General features: G+C 33.2%; 2 protein-coding genes across 3 annotated transcripts; one reads left to right on the top strand and one right to left on the bottom strand.

The window, feature by feature from the left end:
- The first annotated feature begins 831 nt into the window (after positions 1 to 831).
- Positions 832 to 11,687, top strand: LOC126694403 (DUF21 domain-containing protein At1g55930, chloroplastic-like). Its single transcript, XM_050390642.1, has 14 exons — positions 832 to 1,878; positions 2,615 to 2,712; positions 2,811 to 2,904; positions 3,767 to 3,844; positions 4,008 to 4,111; positions 4,987 to 5,068; positions 5,370 to 5,509; positions 5,602 to 5,680; positions 5,791 to 5,854; positions 6,525 to 6,616; positions 7,697 to 7,762; positions 8,642 to 8,758; positions 10,203 to 10,373; positions 11,282 to 11,687. The coding sequence occupies exons 1-14, from the start codon at positions 1,294 to 1,296 to the stop codon at positions 11,519 to 11,521; spliced, it is 2,010 nt and encodes a 669-aa protein (XP_050246599.1). The 5' UTR covers positions 832 to 1,293; the 3' UTR covers positions 11,522 to 11,687.
- Positions 11,688 to 16,425: 4,738 nt separating this feature from the next.
- On the bottom strand, positions 16,426 to 25,075 carry LOC126694404 (heavy metal-associated isoprenylated plant protein 47-like). 2 transcript variants are annotated; one of them, XM_050390643.1, is made up of 5 exons: positions 25,004 to 25,075; positions 17,848 to 17,912; positions 17,470 to 17,574; positions 17,107 to 17,185; positions 16,426 to 16,972 (listed from the first exon to the last, which is right to left on the bottom strand). In XM_050390643.1, the coding sequence occupies exons 2-5, from the start codon at positions 17,851 to 17,853 to the stop codon at positions 16,665 to 16,667; spliced, it is 498 nt and encodes a 165-aa protein (XP_050246600.1). In that variant the 5' UTR covers positions 17,854 to 17,912; positions 25,004 to 25,075; the 3' UTR covers positions 16,426 to 16,664. The 2 variants fall into 2 exon arrangements, with proteins under 2 accessions (XP_050246600.1, XP_050246601.1); XM_050390644.1 differs by lacking the exon at positions 17,470 to 17,574 and having other exon boundaries at positions 25,004 to 25,026.
- Positions 25,076 to 25,887: the final 812 nt, after the last annotated feature.

Consider the following 25,887-nt stretch of genomic DNA (forward strand, 5'->3'; position numbering starts at 1 on the left):
TCCAATTCCTGAGAAATGAGCATTTCCTCCTATTTATTTTTTTATACGAGATAAAAATTCTAAGTTTCATACATATTATAATCTAATTTAAGTGTAAATATGTATGAAACTCTTTATTAAAACTTGAACTCTAGCCTTTCCCCCACACTCCATAAGAACTTTATATTTATAATGTGATTATCATACCAAAGATACACAATAGTGAAAATCCAAATACATTCAAACTTCTAAACATTCCTTCCATAAAACTTAGGGAATTGAATGAATGTTATAAAAATGATATTTTATTTATTTATTTCCAATTAGATTCTTTATCTTCTCTTTCTCAAAAAAAAAAAAAAAAAGATTCTTTGGGTCCGTTTGGATTGAGCTTATTTTTGCTGAAACTGAAAACTGAAACTGAAAACACTGTAGCAAAATAATTTTTAAATGTGTGAATAGTATTGTGGGACCCATTTTTAATGAAAAAGTTGATAAAAAGTGGAGTTTGTGGGACCCGTGAACAGTGCACTTGTGCACTGTTCACAGCTGACCGGGTCAACTGTTGCGGCTGGGAGAATAAAAAAAAAAAAAAAAAAAAAAAGGAAACGTAGAAAGCAAACGCAGACGGGCAAACGCCCAATCCAAACTGCGCCTTTATCTTCTTCCAAGCCGAATGTAAATTATTTTTACGATCATTGTTAAAGTTAAAACCATACACGATAAAAGAAGTTATTTTTTAATATTAAAAAATTCCATTAAAAATACTATTATATGGCAAACTATTTTAACAAATAGTCAAATAGAGGTAAAAATAATAAATAAATAAATAAAAGGGCCTTTTTCTACGAGATTTGCTTCTCTCCCCTCTTGCACAACACAAGTACAACAGCCAATTTTCGAAGCTCGGCGTTCTCTCATGCCCCCTCACACTCACACCCACCTTCTCCAACAACCCCAACATGTTGCTCCACAAATCTCAATCTCACTGTATCCCTCTCTAAGCTTTCTTCTCTTCACTCCCATCTCTCTCTCTCTCTCTCTCGCCCTCTCAAATTCTCTCTAACACCCTACCCTCCCCATCTCAATTTTCACTTATCATTTAACCCCCCCCCTCCAAAAAAATCACAGTCCTTAAACGTAGTCTAGGACAACGTTATTGCTTTTCTATGCTTTTGTTGTTGTCTCAGTATTACTTTATTTGTTGTTATCTGTAAAGCACTAGGAATATATTCTTATTCAGTTTTGTCATAGGTACCCATTAGTTTTTTGGTGTTCAATTTTGGGTTTTGGGTTTTGTTTTCTGTGTAATTTATGGATATGTTGCTTAAATCGCCGATTTTCAATGCACTCACTTATAATTCCAGCTTAAAGTCGCTGTATTTGGTGCCTTCCAATAGGCAAATGAGAATGCCGATGAAGATTTTGCAGAGAAATAATCAGTACCCATTTCGGTTAGCATTGAATTGCGTAGGTCGTTGTGGTTATAGGAACTATATCAATTCTAGACACCGAGAAAAAGAAACTGACTTGTTTGTTGGTAGAGCTGGTTTGGAATTTGTAGGTAAAGATAGTGAGAGTTTGAGCGATGAAAATGCGGTTTCGGGTGTGAATTTAGAGCTTGTTAGGGAGTTGATAAAGCGAGGGATTGTTTTAGCGGCAATGGTTTGTGGGGTTTTGGTTTTTGGGTGTAAGAGAGTGTTTGCAATGGAAGGTGCGGCGAATGCTGGTTATGGGGTTATTGGGCAGAGCATTTTGTTATTGAGGAATGCATGGCCGAAGACATTACAGGTTCTTCAGGTTTTCAAAGAGCAGGGTCTTATTCTGGCCGCCCTTTTGGGACTCTCGGCGTTCTTCTCCATGGCAGAGACTTCAATCACCACACTTTGGCCTTGGAAGGTGCCTTTTTTATTCCCTGATAGTGAGTATTTATAGGTTTTGTGGATGCTAAGCACTAAATAATTAAGGCATTTTACTTAATGTTAGTATCAAGATTGTTAACAAGCAACATGTTGAGTTAATGTCATATTATCTCTTGATGAAGTTAACAAGCATAGTCATTATTGTAGGAACGTTGTCGAATTAGCAAGGCAAGAACTTTATTATTCATTTGATAGCGTGTTATGCTGGTTGTTACATCTAGTTTTATATCGAGTATGTTTGGATGTTTTATGCTTCTGGTTGTTAGATTATATGGTGACACGTGCAAGTTGACTCTAAACTTTGTTCTGCAGTGTCGCTTTACTACTTCATTGCTTAAAACTGCTTATTTCATTTAATGCAAATCTCAATTTCACACCTGAAAGTTAGCATAGTTTATAGTTCCTTCTCTTCTGTATATGAATTGTGAAGTAAAAAATTCTCTGATTATGAAGCTACATAATATTTACAATTTGATTCCCAGTTAAAGTTTTTAATTGGAGAATGTAAGGTACAACATATAGATTCCCAGTTAAAGTTTAATTTCAGATTTTGAACCATGTGGCGGATATATTTTTTTCTGAAAAATAATTCTGGGTGCTTATATGATGAGTATGTCAGTTGATGTTCTCTTTTCATTTTCCAGTAAATAATCTAGCGTTTATAGTCTATAATCCTGAAGTGTAATTGGTCATTTGATCTCAATCTGTATCAGGTGCGTGAATTGGCTGAAAAGGATTCTGAGAATGGCGTCTTTAGAACACTTCACAGTGATGTTACCCGGTTTCTAACTACTATACTTATTGGCACAACGTACTGACCTTTTCATGGTTCTCAGTATTAAGGATTCAATTTTCTTAGCTTGAATTGAAACAATTCCTTATCTTTTTGGACTCTATTAATGTACTCAGTGTTGTCAATATTGGAGCAACTGCCTTAGTCACAGAAGCTGCAACGACATTATTCGGTGAAGCTGGTGTTAGTGCAGCAACTGGAGTAATGACTGTATGTCCCGATATCCATTTTTAATAAACAGGAGAAATGTAGCATGAAGGTTAAGAGTTTGAGTTAGAATAAATGGCTTGAAGACCTGAACTTACAACATTCTGTTAGTGCTTATGGCTGTATAATTCATTATCATGTAAATCCAAACCTATTAGGTTGTCAAAAATCACTTTTTGTATCCTGATTATATCAGTACCTGCTATATAGACTTGCTAACTTACGGATGGTAGAGGCATTTGGACAGGTGGGAATGGGAAATAAATTTTGAAAAGAAGGAAAAAAAAAAGTTGAGAATTTAGTTTTTTTTTTTTTTTTTTGGTTGTATATGAGAAGAATTGATTTGGCATCTCATTTATGTATATATATTAACTGTAGCTATTGATTTCTTTGAAATTTTATCGTCTACCCCTTTTTTTATCTTTCAAGTTTTCCCCTTTATCCATCCTTAATTTCTTATCCTTTTTCTTGTGTTCAACTGTGACTCTGTTTAAACATTGTCCAACAGAAATACAGATGAATTCTTTCTTAGCATTGGAGTTTGTACTTTGTTTGTTAACATGCATATTAGTTATTTTGGGGTCTCTTATAGAAATATTGAGAACATTTATTTAGATATCATATGAAGCACTGAAGTTCAGTTTTTTCTAGCTTAATTGAGTAGATTTCTGTTTTGCATTTTGAAGTGTAAATAGAGGATGTGAAAATGCTAACAAAGTTGGTTTTATGTTTTCCCTATCCTTATATAATTCTGGCAAATCAAAGTATGCACACAGTCGGTCAAGGATATTTATATTTTACTTCATTATATGTTTCTCCTAGACTAGATATTGAATATGTTTTTTTTTTACCTTGATGATACTAGGTAGCCATTTTGCTCCTCACAGAAATCACTCCAAAAAGTATAGCTGTTCACAATGCCACTGAGGTTGCTAGGTTTGTGGTAAGCTGAGAAGAACTTCTCTTTTTTCAAAACCAAAATTCACTGTTAAATGCCTAATTAAGCATGCTCATCGTTTGCTAAGCTGTTCACTCATTTGTGCTTAGCAGATGCCACCAGTTCTACTTCTACTTTATATAACAAGTTTTTCTTGCAATGCTTTTAGGTCAGACCAGTGGCATGGCTTTCCTTGGTATTATATCCTGTGGGAAGAGTTGTTACATATTTATCTATGGGGATGCTTAAACTCCTTGGTTTAAAAGGAAAAAGGTATACTTTATTAATTAACCACGTCTTGATCTCGCTGCAGCTCCCCATCATATTGTATTTTTGCCTCCTGCTTCTTTTTCAAATGTTTATTAAGTTTTCTATCTGTAGTGATGCTTTATGTATAAAAGTATTTTTTTTTTTACTTTTCATTCAATGAGGTCAATCACAAGAAGTAAAAGAACATCTTAAATATCAGATGAGGAAAAAATATTCATTTGGTCTGTTACTGGTGGGGCTTGACAGTGATATATTACTTTTGTATATTGATGGTCATTATTTTCTGTAGAATGAGCATTTGTCTGTTAATTGACGTCTTAAGTCATGCAAGCCATATCATAATTCATAGGAGGGTTGCAGGATCAGAATGTGGATAGTGTTGATCTAAGGGAGAAAGCCTATTTATTTCTCATCTTGAATTTTAGTGGTTGTTTGGGTTTATAAGTTGGAGAGCATGATACAACTTGGTTTTAAGAGGGTCAACAGTGCCACAAGACAGTTTTACAGTTTTTTTTTGGTATTATCTTTCCAGGTAAAATCAATGTAAACGGGAAAAATAATCCTTTGTGCCTTATTCCAACTGTGTGTGGTTAGCAACAGGAACCTCATTTACTTATTGAAAAGGTTTATCTCTTGGGTAACTTCATTGTTATTCAGCTTCTTCCCTCTCCCCAAAGTTCGGTATGGGAGCTAGTATGTCAATGGATGTTCAACTTAAAGCAATTGGCACACTTGTTGTGATCAATTCTTTTCTTTTTTCTTTTTTGGAAATTCTTGTCAATGGTTTTCTTATTGGAATGTTTTTTGACAAACTTCTTGTCATTGCTTAACATTTGTTATATATATATATATATATATATATATATTTTTTGTATCAGTGAACCATATGTAACTGAAGATGAGTTGAAACTGATGTTGCGAGGGGCTGAATTGAGTGGAGCAATAGAGGAGGAAGAACAGGTAATAGTGTTGGCTTTTATTGAGTGTATTGTTTTTGTAATATTCTTTTGTTTTGATATTATAATGACTATGCATTGCACTCGCTGAATGATAACAGTGAAATGTTACCCCGCTAGAAGTGCACATGTTATGCGGCATATTTTTTGTGTAATTGCATAGTGATTTGCCTTCTAACCTTCTAAAAGGGGGAAAATGATTGTGCCTATCATTACACTACATCACCATGCTCCATAAATTCTTTTCAATGAGCTTTCTTTCTTTATTTCTGGCTAAGATGTTCTTGTTCTAAATTGCTTTGTAGGATATGATTGAAAATGTGTTGGAGATTAAAGACACCCATGTTAGAGAGGTGATGACGCCTCTTGTAGATGTAGTTGCAATTGATACCAGTGCTACGCTTGTAGATTTTCATACCTTGTGGGTGACACACCAATATTCAAGGTACACCTCTTTTGATGTATTGTGAATTTTTTTTCCTCTTTATTTGTAACATGCCAATATGCTAATAAATTTTTTTTTTTTTTTGTTTCTAGAGTGCCTGTTTTTGAGCAGCGTGTTGATAACATAGTGGGTATTGCATATGCAATGGATCTGCTGGATTATGCTCAGAAGGTTGGCCAGTTTCTACTCTTGTTTCTCCTGCTATGAGTTTCAATTGCTTTCTTATTGATTTATGCCACAATCTCATAGTGTGCAGAATTATAATCTGTTTGATTTTGAAGGGTGAGCTACTAGAAAGTACTACTGTTGGAGATATGGCTCACAAACCTGCATACTTTGTTCCTGGTAAGCTCTAATTTTTATGTCAACTTGGGGTGAGAATCATATGCACAGTATAGTGAAAAAAAACTGAATAAAGGTGGATAGTGGCCTTAGGTAGAACATGTAACTTTCCCCCAAAGTTTAACCAACACAAACCTGAAAAGAAAGATGTTTATTTATCTTACTCAAATACTTTAAGGTGTTTCCCTACTTCTTTCAGATCTTTCTGTGCAATAGGGTGGTGCCACCTCTTTGGAATTTTATGCTATAGATGCCAACTTATCCAAAAGTTAATTGCCTTAACTAAGCCTCAATTTTTATTTTATTTTTTGGGGGTGGGGGAACCCTCGAACTTGTACTCAACAGCCAAGGATTGCACACCCTCTAATGAAAGCATCTTAAAAATCAACCAAATAGTTGCTACATCACTTGAATTTCCATTCTTTTACATTTTGCATGAATTGTCTGATTTGTTGATCAAACTTTTGACTGTCCTGTTCCATGGGTAAAAAATTTTCATTAATATTCTGTTTAGTTGACAGTTGTGTGACTCTTCATTTCAGTTAGTTTAATTCAGTTATTAGTATTTATTGGTGTGCACCACAATTTTAACAGACTGTCAACATTATTTTGGTGTGTGTGTGTCTAAGCTATAAAGTTTCAGTGTATTATATCATATTTATTGGTTTTGCAGATTCGATGTCAGTCTGGAATCTTCTTAGAGAGTTCCGAATCAGGAAAGTTCACATGGCTGTTGTCCTAAATGAATATGGTGGAACTGTGGGAGTATGTACACACACTCATCTCTGAATTCCAACAAATTGGTACCGAATCTGCTGTTTGACATTGTACATCAGGGACCTAAACTAAATGGAAAATAAGCACGTACCGAGATGCTAGAATCTGAAACCAATATTAAGCTTCTGACATTGGACACTAATACATGCTATTTTTGTATAGATGTTACTTCAGGAATTTTTTTATAAATAATAAAATTTTACTAAAAAGGAAAAGAGGTCAAAACCCTAGCACATGCAGAGTATACATGAGCGATACAAAGAACTAGATCCAGAAATTCCAAGACAGAGGACCAAACAAAATCCCCAATATCCCTAAGCTAATAAAATAAAAGTGATCTTAAGAATAGAGACTCAATTGAAGCCTTCAAATTTCCTAGAATTTCACTTCCTCCAAATGCAACACATTAGGCAAAGTATTCCACACTTTTAGAACTTTGATGTCTCTAAAGATCTGTTTGAATACCGTTTATTGCTGAAAACTGAAAATGTTGTAGCAAAATAATTTTTAAATATATTAATAATGCCATGAGACCCAGTTTTAAAGAAAAATTTGCTAAAATCCGTATTTGCGAGTCCCATGAACAGTGCGCAAGACCCACACAAAAAATACTAGCACAAGCACAAATGCAAACACATTTGTATCCAAACAGTCACTAAAACCCCCTACTTTAACATGCTAAAATCTCATTCAGTGAAGATAAAATTACTTCTGGATTTTTTTTTTTTTAGTAAATTACTTCTGGATTTTGTCACGATCTAGACTTCAAATTTTCTCATTGGTGCTTCTCTTGTATATTTTCCATTAACTTGTCTGTCTTTTCCTTTGATGTTGATAAAGTACTTAATAAGTAAAAAGAAAAGAAAAAATGTTTTCAAAGATGGGAGATAAGACAAATGAGTTTCCCCCTCAGTAATTGATACTTTTAATATAATGTTTGACTTAACTCATACTTTCTCTAAGGTCCTTTCTGTATAAAGTCTGCATGATCAGTTATCAACAAATTCAGCAACACAATGTGCCCTGCATCTGTAATATTTATTAATTTTTTGTTTGTGATGTCAACAGATTGTGACCCTGGAAGACGTTGTAGAGGAGATTGTTGGTGAAATCTTTGATGAAAATGATTCAAATGTAAAGCACACACTCTCTCTCTCTCTCTCTATGTGTGTGTGTGTGTCTCCAGGTTTTCTTTGTTCAGAAGAAAAGAGATGCTGAACATGATTGCCCGTGCAAGTTTTAGTTTACCTTATAGGAAAATGTGCTAGATTTCATTTCCATGAGTGTATACTACTTTCATTCATGATTACATATGATTAAAAATCTTCACAAACAAAAACAACCTAAATGTAAAACTGTGATTGAAAGAGTCAAAAATTTTAGCATTTGTACTTGACTTCTTTGGATATCTTTGTCAGTTGAATCTAGTGGATGAATCAAGTGGCAATTAACTTTATTTTTATGGCAGTTGTGACATTATAGGGACCCTTGAGATTTGTGATTTAGCATTCCATGTTTACATTTTGGGATAACTTGTGGGATTTTACTGCTCTGGCATTTTTGTATTAGTCGAGTCTATTTGATAAATCAAGAGGCACTTAAATTTATTTCTGTGAAAATTTCGACATTTGGGCAGTCTCTGAGAATTGATAGTTTATCAATCTATGCTTGATAATACCTTGAATAATTGGTGCTTTTCGATGCTTTGGACTTGTATCCTGGTGCTACTGGGTCAAGTATTGCCCAGTTACAAAAATGATATTTAGTGAACTGGTTTTATGACTAGATTTCAACTAGGAGCAAAGCTACTAAAATTCAGACATTTGCATGTAAACTATTTTGCCATTATTATGAAATTTTGTATTTTGGAAGACATTCTTGGTAGGATCTAGGATGTAATTATTCCATTTAAGATATCAGTTGTGCTGGTTGCTGGCATTACACTTTATGCTGTCACTGAGATGCTAATTTTTCCCCCAAATCCTCACTCTCAACTTGTTTGCAATATAACAGGAGGAGATTCAGAAAAAAACAGGCTACATAGTAATGCGAGCTGAGGGAGTGTTTGATGTGGATGCAAACACTTCTATTGATCAGCTTTCTGAAGATTTAAACATCAAAATGCCTGAGGTATATTTTTTTTGATAAGTCAAAATGCCTGACATTTTACTTTTCAGAATAATAATTTAAATCAATAGAGTTGTAATATACCTCAGGCAAATGCCTGAGGTATATTACAACTCTATTGATTTAAATTATTATTCTGAAAAGTAAAATGTCAGGGGTACACTATTCTTTTTTAAATGCTAAATTCTTTTTCTTGGTCTGCATTATAAAGTATCAGTGCCTATGCCTATTCCCTCCTGGTTTCTCTAGTCCAACTACAATTGGTTGAAGGAATCTATCTAGGCCAGCCATTTCTTTGTGGTAGTTCACCTGTTTAACCATTACCTGTGACATGTTACTAATAGTTGGAACAATTGTTTTGAGCAATTTAAAGATAAATTCTTTTTGAAATGTCTAGTTGAAATGAGAATATTAAGAAGGATAAGTGAAACTACAAGGAACAATAGGATTTGAAATGAAGAAATATGCTTAAAGATAGGGATGGCCCCTATTGATAATGAAAATATTTTTTTGATAAATCTGTTGATAATGAAAATAGGAGGGAGAATTGCTTGAAATGGTTTGGTTGTGTTTAGAGAATAGGGATTAATACACCAGTGAGAAAGAGTGAGTTGGTTCAAGTTGAGGAAATGGAAAAAAGGTAGAGGAAGACTAAAAATAACATCAATAAAAGTAGTAAAAAATGACATATCAATTAAGGAGGTGATAGAGTATGACTTTTGGGTAAAATAGAATGGCAGAAAAGAAACATGTGGCCGGCCTAGCTAGTCTGTTGGAAATCCATGGCCACCCCAAATTTTGGGAACAAACTTGGTTGCTTTCTTTTTGAAATGTGAAGAACCATAATAATTTTGTCATAACTGAAATTAGTCTTCTTGTGTGTTGTGAGCCATGACCATGGTTGATTTTATACATTCTGCTAGTGATCACCCTTGGTTCTCTTTAAGGTTTACCATCTCATAGAGTAGGCTTCTCAAATGTCCAGCGTGCCAACTCAAATGGATGGAAGCTTTTATTAACTTCCATTCTTAAACTCACCCAATGTGTATAATCTTTATATATATGTATGTAAAATAAATAAATAGAGGGAGAGGGCTCGTGGGGTTCGATCACTGTTGCCTAGATAACACAAGAGGTGCTCAAACCATTGGGGCATCCCACAAACCCCACTTGATGTTTTTAATCATGACCTGTGATTTTAGTTGAAGTAGTGTCCAGTTGCTCATAGGTGATGGGAATTCCTGCTTTAGTTGTTATTTATGAACAGACTTACCATATACTTTATAAACAGTTTTTCCTTCCCTTTCTTATTTGTTTTCCTTTTACATATCTAGATGATAATCCATAAGGTTAAATTAATAAGACCATGCTTGTAGCATTCACGTTGTTAACTCACTTCACTTTGTCAAAAATTCCCATTTAACTCACTTCACCTATTCTGGTACAGGGTCATCAATATGAGACAGTGTCAGGTTTTATATGTGAAGCATTTGGATATATCCCACGGACGGGTGAGAGCATCAAAGTGGTCCTTGAAAAGGCAAATCAAGAAGAGAACCATGAGTCCAAATCTGACCACCAGGATCAGAAGGAAAAGGATCATATATTTAAACTTGAGGTACAGTTGAGTTATTTCATGTGAATAGTTGTTTGGAGAAATCATTACACCAAATTGTTTCTAGATTACTTATCAGAAAAATACATCAAATTGTTTCAAGAATTTGTACAATGAAAATTTACTTTTTGTGAAAGTTAAAATTTGTACAAATCAAATGGTTAGCTCACTGTATCACCTTTTTTACAAAGGATCATGCATTGTTAGCTCCAATTTCCCCCTTGTTTGATTCTATGCTTAGTAAGTGGTCTTGGCGGCCTAACTTTAAATTTTTCCTTGGGCTGGGTATAATCAGAATTTGGTAAATCTCATGCCAAAGCCAATATGATAGTATCACCATAATAAAATCGGTTCCTGTTTTATTCAGATGAGCTAGGGTGTTGATGAGAATTAAATGAGAGGTAATCACAAAATTGGAATTGTTTCCTTTGAGTTAATGGGTGGGTTAAGAATAAATTGGTTGTAAATGGAACTAAGGGAATGCAATCTTATGATTAATGCTGACATTGACTGATGTTTAATGATGATGTTCTTCATTTTTTTCTTATTTTAAGAGAACAGAATGTTGAAGAATTTGATATACATCTTAAAGTGTCATTTTTGTTATTTCTCCTCAACAATTTATAAGTAGGAACTAGATGAAGATGTGTCGTAACAAATTAAGCCAAATTATTAGGGTGGATATGTTGATATTTTGATTAATCTTTTTGACTGCAAGAGGGAGAGAGAAGTTGGAATCTTAGAAGAGCTTCTCCATGCAATACCTGATATAAGATTCCTAGTTTTTGTATCTGCTTGCATATTCTCTCAGCAATTAAGCAAAACATAAAAAATGAAAATGGGCCTAATCTTGATTAGCTTCTTCTAACAATTGCAAAATAATACTTTTTGTCATATTGGCTGTGGTGCAGATACTTGCAGGAAATGCCAGAAAGGTCAGTGCGGTTCGATTTGAACGGATCGACAATGATGAAACAATGTTGGAGACCAAAGAGTTGACTCGCTTGTTTCCCAAAATCATGAAGAGGAAATGGAACAGTGGTGAGGACTCTGATAGTACAGAATATGATGATGATTTATCTCCAAGGAGACCAGAGGATGGCCTCTCTATTGAACATGAAAATAATCATGATAGTCATGGTAGCAATTAGTTACATTGCTGTTTGTATTTTTCATTCTTACAGCACCATGGAAGAGGTAAAAGATCAAGAACAAAGTAACAAAAAGTAGAATTAGCAATGAACTAAAATTTGTAAAATTTTCACAGATGAAGAGAAGTGTCAACATCTGAATCATCAAAATCATTTTTTCTATCCATGACTGTATCTATGGAACCTAAGCTTCCAAAAAATGGAGTATCTTTGACCTGGATATCAGTGTGCCTGCTCTGAAAGTTTGGTTGGAGGTAGAGAGAGCCTTGGGGAAGTGGTCTAGGTGAATAGATCAATTCTGAATGGAAAAACAACCTGGTAGGATCATAAAGCGTGGCTGGATTGACCCTCTCTGGTTCAGATGACAGCCTCAAGAGCTCCCTTGCCTCTCTCATCTCTTTTGCTCTCTGCAATTGTCTAAACCTCTCTTGCAGTAGAGCAATGGAGGAATGAATGACAGTGGCATCACAACTTTGCCTACCCATTTGAGAAAGAACCGAACTTTGCATAAGAGACTGAAGGTAGGTGCCGTCTTAGGAGGCCTTGGATGTGCACTCATTACTATATATAGAACGTGCATGTTTTGCCCTCTTAGTAGATTCTGAATGATGTAAAATCGGCGCTGCGGTGCAAAATCCAAGAAGACAAAGTTATGTCATTATTCTGGTTTGGTAGATGTGAGGAAAGGCAAAAAGAACATCTAAGGGAGAAAATGGTTGGATAGAAAGTCCAAACGGAAAAATGGAAGGTAGCATTTGTATAGGTTTTTTTTACCGAATATATGAATAGGTGATGCTCTGTCAGCTTGTCTCCAAGAGCTGCTTATAGCTTTGGAGAAGATGGAGCCCTCGTTTGGTGGGATCTTGGTATTATTTTACATTAAAACATTCTCTTTTCACTTTGGTGGAATACAAAAGAAAGTAGAGGTGATGATGAACAGAAAGGACAAGAACCCTTGTTAGAAGTGGGAATAATTTTTGGGTTTGTTGATTTTGTTCTTGATTGAGCACTTTTTTTATGGAAAGAAGAGAAAGATAACCCACCAAATGGCACAATGCTTATACCCTTTTTCCCTTGTCTCCCCACTAGAAGTGGCACAGCATAGCCAGCCCTCTCTTTCTTACAAACCTTCTGTTTGTCTTTGAGCAGTTGGATGGAAATGGCATGGAGACAAAAAGGGCTATAGTTATTTGATATTATTGTGGCTGTTCTTGTAGGATGCTTGTGTTTTAACACCAAAACTCCCTCCATTTGTTATGTGAAACTGTGAAAGGGAGTGCTTTGGAGAAGTTACCTAGAAGTCTATATGTGTAGGCAAGCTCTAGCAAAGTAGTGTTGGTAAAGGAGCTGCTTATTAGAATTTGATAAGGTAGACCCCTTTGAAGGTGAAGGTGGATAAACGACCAAACATTCTTCTGCACCGCTAGATAATCCCGAGGTTAACTTAATAGGCGCCATGTGCAAAATGATCGTGACACACAAATCTATTTTATCCACAAACGTGTCGGTCCTTTTATTCTAATGAAATTTTGCAGAGTTGAGTAAATAAATTTATCGAGAAGATAATTCCATTTAGGAACTAATTTCAAAGAATATTGTGTGTTCGAAAATAAAAATCTAGTAAGACAATAGATCCCCATGAACTGAGGGATTCAGGATTGCCGTTGTCTGTTGATGAAGTTGTTATTTCCACATTTTATGGCTTTTTTTTTTTTTAATTTTAATTTTAAGATGAGATTAGTCCTAAATCATTCTACATTAATCTCCTATGATGAGCTTGGCCAAAAGGGGTCACCATCTTCTTTTTATTTTCAATATAAGAAAGAAAGTGTCATTTGAATCAGAACTTATTCAGTACATTAAAAAAAAATTATACAGATAAATTTTGGCCATGTGGCTGCTAAACTTGCAGGAAAAACAAGAAAATACTTGAAAATGTAAATCTTTGAATTCAAAAATTGAACAATTCAATTCTAAAAGGCTATCTTGGGAAAAAAAAATTTTAATTTAAAATTTTTTTAAAAAGGGAAATAGAATGAGGTTTGTATGGTCACCTCTCTTAAGAGTAAAGAAGAGTGGGCTTGATTTCAAAAAAACTAGGGTAAATGGTTATGCCCTTCGAGTTCAGTTAATCTTTTTTAATTTGGTCCTTAAAAGTAGAAAATTATAAAATGATCCAATTTTGTTCTACACCACACAAACACTAATGTGTTATCCGACTGGCCATGTTTATAGTAAAAGAATGTTGTAGATGTACATGTAAGCAGGTCCTACAGATTAAAAATGCCACATCTATATGCCTAACCCAAATCTATGAACCCAACCCACATAGCATCATTTAGTATCGGCTAGTCTAATAGTGTGGCACTTTCTATCCATTTGTGTTTATCTCGTGTATGTTTAAAAACACTAGACCATTTTTATTGGTAAATGTAGCCATTCAAATTGAAATTAATCACCTTTTGGGGTGGTTAGTGAGTAATGTTTGGGTGAACTAAAATGGTCTTGGTAATAATCATATCTAAATATTGTAAGAGAAGTAGTTATGAACTTTCTAGACAACTATTCATTAAAAATAAAAAGGTAGACCATCCCCGCATGAAGGTGGTGAAGTGATGGCCCCACCCAATGGATAAATAAGAAGAAGTAGAAAAAAAAGACAAAAGAAAAAAAAAAGGAATAAATAGTAATAATAGATTTTCATGATAATAAATAAAATAGGAGAGAAAATACAATTTAATTATTTATTCTGTTTTATCAAATAAATAAATAAATAGGAGTTAGTAAATATGACTTAACACACTTACTTTATAATAAAAAAACATTTTTGGCACTTCCTAATATTTTTAATGGAAACATCTAGGGTTCAAATCTTCATTCCTATTAAACTATTATCTTCTCATCATTTGTAATATGTGGATTTAACCACAAGATGATTGGTTGTTATATGAGCTACCAAAAGCAACATATGAGTGAATTTTGAGTCTAATAGGTTGAATTCCTTATTTGTCAAAAAAGATAGGCTTCCTTGGAATATCTAGTTATTTTCAAGGATTCCTCAAAGGGTGTTTGGATTTCAAACCAAACAACTCCTCACTGATTCCATCTCCAACAACACGTTTTGAGATTTCTCTATTTTGTCTAATGGTTTTGCTACATGCTTCCGTAGCTTTAGTGAAAATATGATGTAGTACCATTTTTACAAAGAAAATACTCTCCCCATCACAAATTGTTAGTCCTTTATTTTATTTTGGAATGTTCCAAAATAAAGCTTTCTTTCCATCACAAATTGTTAGTCCTTTATTTTATTTTGGAATGTTCCAAAATAAAGCTTTCTTTGAAAAATCATTAAATAGAATTCGTCTCTTACCCATTATTTTATTTAAAAAGTTAATATTATTATTTCTCTTAGAGTTTAAATTAACAAGGATAAATTTGAAAATTTATACATTTTCAACTAACAGACAACTCATTAAATAATACTCCCTTAAAAAGTAGAATTGTCTAAACAGAACTAACAATTTGGGACAATGGTAGTATTGGGTAACAGCCAATCCTTATAGTGAATTAATGCAACCAAAAACCCAATAAATTGTGAAGAAAAATAAATGAGATATTGTTTGTTTGAGCCCAATATTCAATGTCCAATAATTGCTAATAAATTGTAGCCGCATGCAGGGATGGCCAATATCAAGGGATGGCCAAAAATTTCGGGTATTATCCGATATGTCATGGGTAAATAGAATCAAGCCAAGTTTGGGTAAAAAATCGAAATTTTTTGGGTCAGGTACGGTTATTACCCGAATCCAATCTGTGTTATAAGAAAATTATTTAACAGGCATCGGCCTAGTCCTACCCAAAAATTATTGGGTTGAAAAGTCTGAACCCCAGTTTAATACTAGCAAGTGATCCATTAAGTGTTTTTTTTTTTTTTGGGCAAAGTGATCCATTAAGTAATTGCAGTGTGGGTGATTACAATTACAAACTAGACATTCCCATTTACCAAGCCTAGCAAATATTTAGTCCTAGAGAGACACAGATAGACCACCCAATATGTCGTAGACTCTGAAACGTTGAACTTGCACTAGTATTTATTTTTGTTTTGTTTTGTTTTAATGAGGTTTGGAACATGAATCTTCGTTAGAACTCCAACAAACATTTCATCGTTGAAGCCACGAACATGAAGAATTTGGTTTTCATTGTATTTTGGGTTCTGGGTTTTTGCATATTATTTTTAAAAAATAATAATAATAAAAAGAAAAACAAATAAAATAAAATAAAACTTTAGAACAAAAAAGCCCCAAATATAGGGTTCGGGTTGTATCTAGATATCCATATGTAAAAATTTCTGGTTAGATTTGAGTATGTCCGACCCAAACTCGGTCCATGGTAATCCCTACCCCCATGGACAAAGACCCAAATAAATAGCCCTCTGGCTCAGCAACTCCCAACCAACATGCCTCTGCCTATCTTTATTTGTTAGCTTATTCTAGATAGCCAACCCAACAAAAATAAATAAATGCTTAGAATATGCTTGAAAAATCAGCTTAGCTACCACCAGTACTAGCTAGGTAGGATTGTAAGACGAAATCCTCTCCAATTATCCTACAAACAACTACTCAATCTTTTCAACAACACCCACCGGAATTGCACCTAATTTACTTTGTTAATCAACCAAACTACAGGTCAATTTCATTGATCATCAATGACAAACTTTGAGAATTAATTATTCAGAGATCTGCTAGCAGCATCATACATAACTAAGTTACCATGCTTTAATTATTAGGAGCAAAAGGCCATCATTATGCCAAACTTTGTTAAGGCATAAAATTAAGAGAAGGATATCTCTTTGATTATTCTTGGCATCCCCTAGAAAACAACAAAGTAAAAGAAATGGAACTATATGGTATAAATCCTTAATGTTTCTTTATTTACTAATTTATAAATACATAAAAGTCAACAAATTCTAGAAGCCACAAATAGAGGGTAAACCACGCACAATGAGTAACATGCATGGTTGAAGATCTACCTACATACTTTTCAAAACGTCAATAAAAGCAAAACAAAGAAGTTACAAAGAAAGATTAAAGAAGAAAAAAGGGGCATTGAGATTACACCAATTTTCTATGAAGTCCATCCCATTTCACATGATAGTACAATTTGGTTGAGAGCCATAGGGCTCGTAAACCACTCCATACGATTCAAACTGAGGTGGGCAACAAGGTGGTGGCATGATACATTGAAATGGTGGTGGATCTTTCTTATCTTCTTTTTTCTTATCATCTTCTTTTTTCTTTTCAGCTGGTTTATCTTTGACTTCCTCTACAGTCTCTAACCTTGCATACCCAACCTTCTTCCTTAATGTGTTTGTCAAGCAAGCTGCATCAACTCTTTCTCCAATCACCACCACTTGATCTTTGTCTTGACCTTGTAATGACACTGACATAACGCCTATATGTAACATTATAAATCAAGGGGAAGAAACAAAAATTCAAAATACTAAGCAATTGAGTTCAATGGCTGGTACTAAATTGACATGGGAGAGATTTTTGAACAATAAGTATGATAAACTCATACATACACACCATCTGTTGCAGCGGCTACCGTCATGGCTTTGGACCGGCATTTGTCACATCTCACATGCACCTTGATGATTATCTTTTGCTGCACACCATTAGACCATAGAAAAATGCCATGGTTATTATGTTGGCTTGGACAGGACCAATATTGTAGTAGATAGCATATATTTTACTGTTTCTTTTATCCTGGCTCAAAAATGGTATTAAGAGAGAGAATAAGGCTATAGACAAGGAAATTGAAATAAATTAAAACATGAATTTCATTTCCTCTTCTTGTCTTGTAAATAGTTCATGGTAGAAAATTGAGTTATTTTTGGCCATGAAGAATTAACAAAAAGAACTACTATTTTTCAGATACGAGATATCTACCTTGATCACTATGAGTACATTTGTCCAAGTTGACACATTTAAAGGAATCAATGCCAAACTTGTTGGATTCTTAGCAATATATGAGAGAATTGGCCATTGGGGTCCCTAGAAAGCTCAGTTTATGAAATCAAAGAGAGATTTGTTACTTATTTGCTATGACTGAAAATCTTTTTACATGCAGTCTTTCTCCACTTAAAAGTGAAATCAATGTTGTATAGTCATTTTGCATTGAGCTAGACAATTGAAGATATGTTTAAGCTACAAGGTAAATATGCATGACAATAAACCTAACCATAAAGGAAACCATTTTTTTCATTTTCCAACGAAACAAATGGATTAAGAATAGCATAAAAATGTTGTTTAGACTAGATGGCTTACCTTCATATTGTGAAATGCTTGACGAAAGAGCCGGGTTTTCGAAGAGAGTGCAAATGTTTTGGTATCTATGACAATCAGATGAAGAATAAGAAGAGAATGATGCTCTTTATATATATCGCTAAGCATTAATATTCCAATTAACTTGTCTACATGTGATTATAACTAACCCTTTGATTAGGAAATAAAAGGACAAAACTGGCGATCCACTTTCCATGGGTCAAACATAAACTGTGACGTATTTAACTAAGCTTTGCTGATTATCATCATACTGTAAATTTAAAATTTTACAGCAAGTCCGTGAACGAAGTCATAAGTCAACTATTAATAACAACGTTAACACTGATTGAGTGAATACCACTATACAATCCACACCATCACGTGACTAGATTAATATAGTGACGGTGATACCTAATGAAGCAGGCTTAACTTGATCCGTCTCCAAATTGTACTGGTTTTTCAAATATTTAAGATTTCTGTGTGAGAAAATTACTCAGATTCAACTGTAAGGGAGAGAGGGTTAGCTCGAGCTCTTCTGGTTGTATAGTACATAATAAATATTGTTTATCCATTCTCTCTTTTCATCAGTAAGAATAAAAATTTAAAAAAAAAAAAATATTTAGTTCTAAAACCTTTTAATAATGGGTTCAACCACAGGTATTTTTCTTTATTTTTATATCTCATCCCGTGCTCTCAATTTTTTTGTTTCAAATGTATAATAACTTTTGTTGCTTCCAAATATTCGGAAATTAAATTTAAATGGCTTGAATGTAATTAAAGAGATTAGTGATTCAATGACATTGTCTAATTCTTTCTCACATGAAAAAACTTCAAATTGAACCCTCCTTTCCTCACTTATAGTAAGGGTAAAAAAAGCTCAAATTGATAGAATGGTTTTTGTTTTTTTAAATAATTGATTGCTTTAAGTTTACATAATATAGCATGAGGAAATATGGTAATATTGGGCCAACCTCATCCTCGACTTGTCTTGGTCCAATATCGTAGACACAGACAAAACTTAGGTACAGGACCTTAAGTAATGATTCTTAGATATCATTTTTAAGATTCAGCCATGTGATTATTTAACTAAAAAATACACTTCCTTCTTATGAGAAAAAATCCACATAGAAAAATCTTAAGAGGAGAACTTAAGGAACAGTAACTTAGTATTGTACCTAAATTTTGCCCACGTAGACACAACCTTTCTTTTTTTTTTTTTCTTTTTTTTTTTTTTTGATAAGAAGACAACCTAATTGAAAATTATAGAGAAAGCCATTTAGTACTAATTTTTATATAATGGATGAGTTCCTCTGTATTTTTTATGAACCGATCATTTAAATTATGAACTAGAGATGCATCTTTTTCCTCCATGAAAGTAAGTAAGTAATGTCATTTTAAGATACAAAACAATGCTACAAGAATGTACATGAAAGTTTACTCCAAATGATAAAAAATAAAGAATAAAGAATAGTATTTTGCATAACGCGTAATACAAATACCATCCGGTTGTATACAAGGTCCCACTCACGTAAAATGGATCCTATATATAAGGAAGGTGTTATATGTCAACATGAAACAAAATAATAAACAGTGGTAAACAAACAAAAACGCAAAAGTCCCCAAAACTTTGAGAATTGCCATGAGAATAATCACTCTTTTTCCTCGTCTCTTCCCAGACGCGTAAGGAATACTATTTATCTTTGGAAATTTGACTATGTGTATGAGAACAATTTGACAGTTTTCAAATGAATGGTTTTCAGTAACTAACATGGTACTTCTTGGAAAGATCATAGCGTAGAAAGCGAACATTGTTTTTATTCCATCCTAAAATTCACATTCTAGGTCCTACGCATGCATTTCACTGTCTCTTTGTAATTTAGTCAGATATCTCTGAAGGGATTAACGCGTACACGTGCTTAATAAGTTCAACTACCACTCAAATTCATCTATTTTTATTCCACTAGCATTATATTCATAATACGTTACAACAGTAGGAGAGAGATTGCCTAAATTTTTTTATGAATGGAGAGGATCCCAAAATCTTAATTTTCTTGGATCAATCTTTTAAAATATGTGATCAATGATTCATTTTTCTTGGTAAAATATTAGGTAACTAGTTGCTAATCTATATATATAATAATAGGTAAAGTAGAAAGAAAATTCAATTAAATTTCAAATTAGAATTCAATTAGAGTCTGTAAAGTTGTGATTTACAACTATTTTGTGTTGACTTTAATTTCATGCCAAATTTGATTGTAATTTTGTTCAATCTTTTGTACCCTATATTTTATGTGGAATTTCATTATAAGGGTTCTGTGAGAGAAAGTGTGAAGACTTAAGGCAAATTAAAGACCAAAGAAGTTTTCATGGGTAGCTCACAAGAAGCCTTCCCGTGAAGTGAAGCATGTGCTCAACACATAACTAAAATGCGAAGAGTCATGACAGATGATGAAAGCTAGTTTTCACGAGTGTCTCCTAGGTAAGGCCTTCTCGCGAGATACCCGTGAAACATTCTGTTTTACCAATTTGTCATATCTGATACATCAGATCTTTACCCACACTATATATACCCACATTACCCACATATTGAGAGGAGTGCTTTTCAAAGAGAAAACCCTAGCCATTACCCTTGAGAATGAGAGATTGTCATATCCACAATTCTCTACACAATCCATTATGGTTTTCCTCAACTCCTACCTCTCTATTTCCAAATCCTTGAGAGATTAATAGTCCAAACACTTACCACACCCATCTTGAGTGTAAAGTGAGGTTTTAGTGCTGCTAGGAAGCATTGGAAGAAACCATTTGTTTGGTGGATGCAATCGGGCTGAATTGCATGATCTGGAGAGCTACAGAAGATAAGGTTTCGTTACCACACCCATCCTAAGTCAGTTGGTAACAGGAGCTTGGAAGGCTCGAGTACATGAGATAGACTACGCTTGAAGGGTCTTTTATTATTCGTGTACTCCAAATTATTCTCTTGTGGATCGATTTACCGCTTAGAGGGCAGCGGAGAGGTTTTTCACCGTGTTCTTCGATTTCCTCTTCGATAACACATCGGCGTATTATCTTGTGTTTACATTCTTCTTCCCTACTCTTTTAGCTTTCATTTTACTGCTATGTTTTAATGAATTTGGCTTAGAGTAGTTATATTGTTTTATCCGCTCGCATTTACTCTATTCACCATAATTATCCACTTAACCTTGTGCCAAGTATCTACTTTAGTTTTTAATCTTTGTGTTAAGTGAGTGTGTGCAAAATACTAAAAATTTAATATTAATGAACTATAAAATTTAAAAAAAAAATCACATGTACTCAATAAAAATCACCACATGTTTCTCAAAAAATAAATAAAATAAAAATCACCACATAACAAAAATCACCATATGTTCTATCTTATTAAAAATTAGAAAAAAATTATCATAAGTAATATTAAATTTAGGTAAGAATTTTAATATGTGACTAATTATGTTTACTTAAAAAATAATTTGACTAATTATCTATTTTATGATAAAAATTGTGTTTAATTTTAGGTGTATCTATATGTATGCATGAATGCATGTATTACATGCTTAAAAAAAAATTAATTTGACTAATTATTTATATTTTTATAATAAAAATTTGTTTAATTTTAAATGCATCCATGCATTTGCATGGAGTTACATGCTAGTGTGTATAATGTATGAAAAAGTTTGACAAAAACTATTCTCTTATAGAGTCCGAATTTGGTAAGTATGAGATGTAAAGGCATGTTATACATCATCCAATAAGATATTATTAAATCAGTTTTTTTACTTAAAACTCAATACATCATACCACACTTAGATAACATCTCAATAAACTCCCAATTAGGTTCAATTTTCATATGAGCATTAGAATTAATTCTAACATAACACATCATCATATCACATATTAAAAAATAGGCACATCCGCACTCATTCAATATTAAATGAGTGCGGTTGTGCCTATTTTTTAATATGTAATAGAATGATGTGGCATATTAGGATTAGCGAGTGTGTAAAACTTAGGTTTTACTCCATATCCTTATAAAATTTAATTTCTTATATATGATATATGTTTAATTAATAAGTATTAATAAATAAAAAGTCAAATTAAAATTTTGTATAAAAGAATTTACCAATTTGTTTAGAAAAGATCAAGCTCAATTTAATGAATTTTTTTTTTAAACTAACAAAGTTTATGATAACTCTAAAAATTAACCAAATCATAGAATAACAACAAAAGAGAAAGTTAACCAAAAAAAGGTCAAGGCTACCATTTTATATAGACTATAGATTATATATATAATTTTAATATATAAGATAATGTTATAAGAATATACAACAAAGTCTACTCCGAACGAATAATAATAATAATAATAAAAAATCAAAGTCTTAGAAGTATAGAGGGCACTTTTGCCTTGTCCCTCCCCACTTTGCCCCGCGTGGGTTTTCCCCGCCCTGCAAAGGAATGAGGCGATATTTTAGCCCTACACCATGAGACGAGGCAAGGATGGGTAGAATTTTTAGAGCCACCCCTGTCTCACCCTGCCTTGCATTGATACTTGATAAGAGTTATAATTGTAATTTTTTCATACCCTAAAACCCTACTATTTAAACAAACATATCAATATTAACTAATTTTATTCTATCCAACAAGGTTCTCTATCTCTATTTTATTATGTATTATATTATGAGATGAAGTAAATTAAATGTGACCCCAAAAAGTGGGGATGGGGCAAGAAAATTTTCTCCGTTATGCAGGGTGAGGCAAGGACAAGGACAGGGTAAGACAAAATCATGTGGAGCAGAGATGAAAACCCCATCCTTCAGCCCTGCCCCGCCCCATGGCCATCCCTAGACTTAGGACGTATACCTATATGTGCATAATGATAGTGCATAATGATAATATGTCATCAAAGTAGAAGCAAAAAATAATTCTTGAAATATTTTCATGCATAGTAATCTCCTCTTCACAGATTTAAAATTTTAAATAAGATTAGCAACTAAAGAAAAAAAACAATTACCACTGCCAGATTATTACTGCAAAAACATATCTCATCTTCATCACAACATATTTTCAGAATCCTTTACCTTCATTTCAAACAGCCAGCTCTTCAACCACACCCTGTCTATGCTTCTCCTTTTCTTCATTTGTTCATCATTATACAAAGGATTTCACCAAATAAATAGGAGATACTGATGAAAAAAGGTTTCTGCAGTTCTCCAAATCAGAAGTACAATATTGCTATTGAAATTCCAAAGATGCTCAGCATATGAATTTTATAGCATTCTTTGTGTTCATTTATGACTCAATACAATCATACAATAAGCATTTTACAAGAATATTCTTTCTTCCATGTACTGAAAAATATCACAACGGCCATAGTTTAGTTTTCTTTTTCTTTCTTTATATAAGTCAAAATGGCCTAAAAATTATGTTAGGTTTTGAGTTTGTAGTGTAGGCAAACTATGACAAATTGTAAGTCTTGTTGAGCTAGAATGTGTACTTTCAAGTCCAAGACAAATACCCAAGTCTAGAATAAAGAAAGACGTGAATCTAAAATTTTTGATTCCTACTCGATTCCCATTCGACCTGTCTAAACCATCCAATTCCTATTCGACCTGTCAAAAATGGTAGAATCAGAAAAAATCGACAAACATGAAAGAGCTCACACCTTGTTTGTTTCAAGCCCAATTTGTGATTCGTTTGTTGTACGTGGTATTTAAAAGACATTATATAAGCTATCCTTAGAGAGATTTTTAAAGAGGGAGAGAGAAGTGCCTCATGTTTTGTATTTAGGATTTTTGTATCCAAAACTCTCTCATAGCTTCTACCAGTGATATTCTTTGAATTGAAGAAACTCAAGATTCGATGTTGTAGAAGTTGCTGCCTCATATCAGTCATCAAAAGTGCTAGAGATCTAAACCTTCAAGGGTGGTCTCAGAGTCGTGGACTGAAGGTTCACATTGGAACATATACATATCAAAGAAGTTTGTGGATTTCAAAGCTCAGTTTGGTAACTGTAGTTAAGTTTACAAAGAATATGGCTATTCTATTTGTGAGCTTTTATTTGATAGTGAATCTACTTACCTAAGGATTGTAAGGTCAAGACTTCCTAGAATTTTCATGTCAAACGATTTGGTTTCATTGGTTTTCTAGGTCATCATATCGTGTCTTCTTTAATTTTTCTCACTTGCATGATCATGATTATCTAATTAACTTAAGGTTTTCATAATTAATCTAAAATTCAAGTTGACCTTAAAACTGGTTAATTATTGTTTTTGGTAGGGGTCTAAACTCAACAAGTGGTGATATATGACAGAATCTACAATTTAATTTTTGTAATTCATTAATTTTGGTATTTTTATGTAATTTTCGTTATTTTAGGTTTATGTTATTATTTCTTTAATTTTAAGTGCCTTTAATGTTGTTTAGTCAAATTAGGGTTTTGTTTATTTTCCTAACCGCTCTAGGTTTTCCTAACTGCCCTAGATTTTCTTTTTACTATTTAAATGCATTCTAGCCTCCAAAGGCAATTTAGTTTTTAAATTAATAAAATTCGGACTTCGTATTTTTTTTTTTCTTTGGTGGATTCTAGTAAATTATCACCTGGTGGATTCCAAAAAATTATCACCTTGTAAATTCAAAGAACCCCTCGTGAATTCAAGAAACCTCTTGTGGATTTGAGGTTCACTACCAAAAACTAACAATATAGTTTCTGTTCTATCAAAAAGAATATCGTGTGTGCTTTCTTCAGGTTTTGACGACATCAAATGGTTTCAAAGCAAGTTAGCTCTTGATAAAGTAGTTTTTTCCTTGAGTTAATCATTGACCCCTGAAATTGGCCATTGGAGTCCCTAGAAAAGCTCATGAAATCTCTGAGAGATTTGTTACTTTTGTTTCGATTGAAAACTTTTCACAAGCAATCTTTCTCCAATAAAAAGTGAAATTAATGTTGTATAGACATTTTGCATTAAGCTAGCTAATTGGAGCATTACATGTTTAATTTCTACTTTGACAGTTTTTTTTAAGCTACATGGTAAATATGCATGACAATAAACCTAACCATGGCATAAAGGAAACCATTTTTGCATTTTCCAATGAAACAAATGGATTAAGAATAGCATAAAAATGTTGTTTGTACTAGATGACTTACCTTCATGTTGTAAAATGCTTGACAAAAGAGCCGGGTTTTCGAAGAAAGTGCAAATGCATGTTTTAGTATCTATCTATGACAATCCGATGAAGAATAAGAAGAGAATGAAGCTCTTTATATATATTTGAGCATTAATATTCCAATTAACTTGTCTACATGTGATTATAACTACCCCCTTGGATTAGGAAATTTGAGGACAAAGTTGGCGATCCACTTTCCATGGGTCAAACATATACTGTACTGTGACGTGTTTACGTGCGAAGCTTTTCTGATGATCATCTCTTGTCCTATTGTTATACTTGTTTATAATCTTACTTCAAGTCAATGAACAAAGTCTTAAGTTAACTATTAATAACAACAATGATTGAGTGAATATCACTATAGAAATCCATACCATCACGTGTTTAGATTAATTTGGCGAAGGTGATAACTAACGAAGCAGGCTCAACTTGATCTGTCTCCAAATTGTACTGGTTTTTCAAACACTTGAGATTCTAATTCTATGTGAGAAAATCACTAAAGATTCAACTCTAAGGGAGAGAGGGATTTGCTCGAGCTCTTGTGTTTGTATACTACATTTTACATAAATATATATATATATATATATATATATATATATATATAGTCTTTTTATGAATTAGATTGACAAAACTTTAGTTCTAAAACTTTTAAGATCAATTATAGATTCTTAACAAATTAATCAAAGTCAACCAAATGTATTTTTCTCTAGTTTATTTTTATCTCACGTCTCTCAACCTTTTGTTTCAAATGTATAATAACTTTGTGTTGCTTCCAAATATTTGGAAATTTAAATTGTTTGAATGTCAAGAGATTTGTGATTCAATGATATTGTCTAATTCTCGCATGATAAAAATAAAATTTTA

The sequence above is a fragment of the Quercus robur genome, chromosome 8 (genome assembly GCF_932294415.1).
Source record: "Quercus robur chromosome 8, dhQueRobu3.1, whole genome shotgun sequence".
Lineage (NCBI taxonomy): Eukaryota > Viridiplantae > Streptophyta > Magnoliopsida > Fagales > Fagaceae > Quercus > Quercus robur.

Excerpts from the sequence above, each read along its gene's own strand:
- LOC126694403 (XM_050390642.1), top strand. The coding sequence starts at position 1,294 with ATGGATATGTTGCTTAAATCGCCGATTTTCAATGCACTCACTTATAAT. Across the intron at positions 5,069-5,369 it reads CAATAGAGGAGGAAGAACAG|GATATGATTGAAAATGTGTT; the intron begins GTAATAGTGTTG and ends ATTGCTTTGTAG. Across the intron at positions 5,681-5,790 it reads TGCTGGATTATGCTCAGAAG|GGTGAGCTACTAGAAAGTAC; the intron begins GTTGGCCAGTTT and ends TTGATTTTGAAG.
- LOC126694404 (XM_050390643.1), bottom strand. Across the intron at positions 17,186-17,469 it reads ATGTACTCATAGTGATCAAG|CAAAAGATAATCATCAAGGT; the intron begins GTAGATATCTCG and ends AATGGTGTGCAG. Across the intron at positions 16,973-17,106 it reads GGTAGCCGCTGCAACAGATG|GCGTTATGTCAGTGTCATTA; the intron begins GTGTGTATGTAT and ends TGTTACATATAG.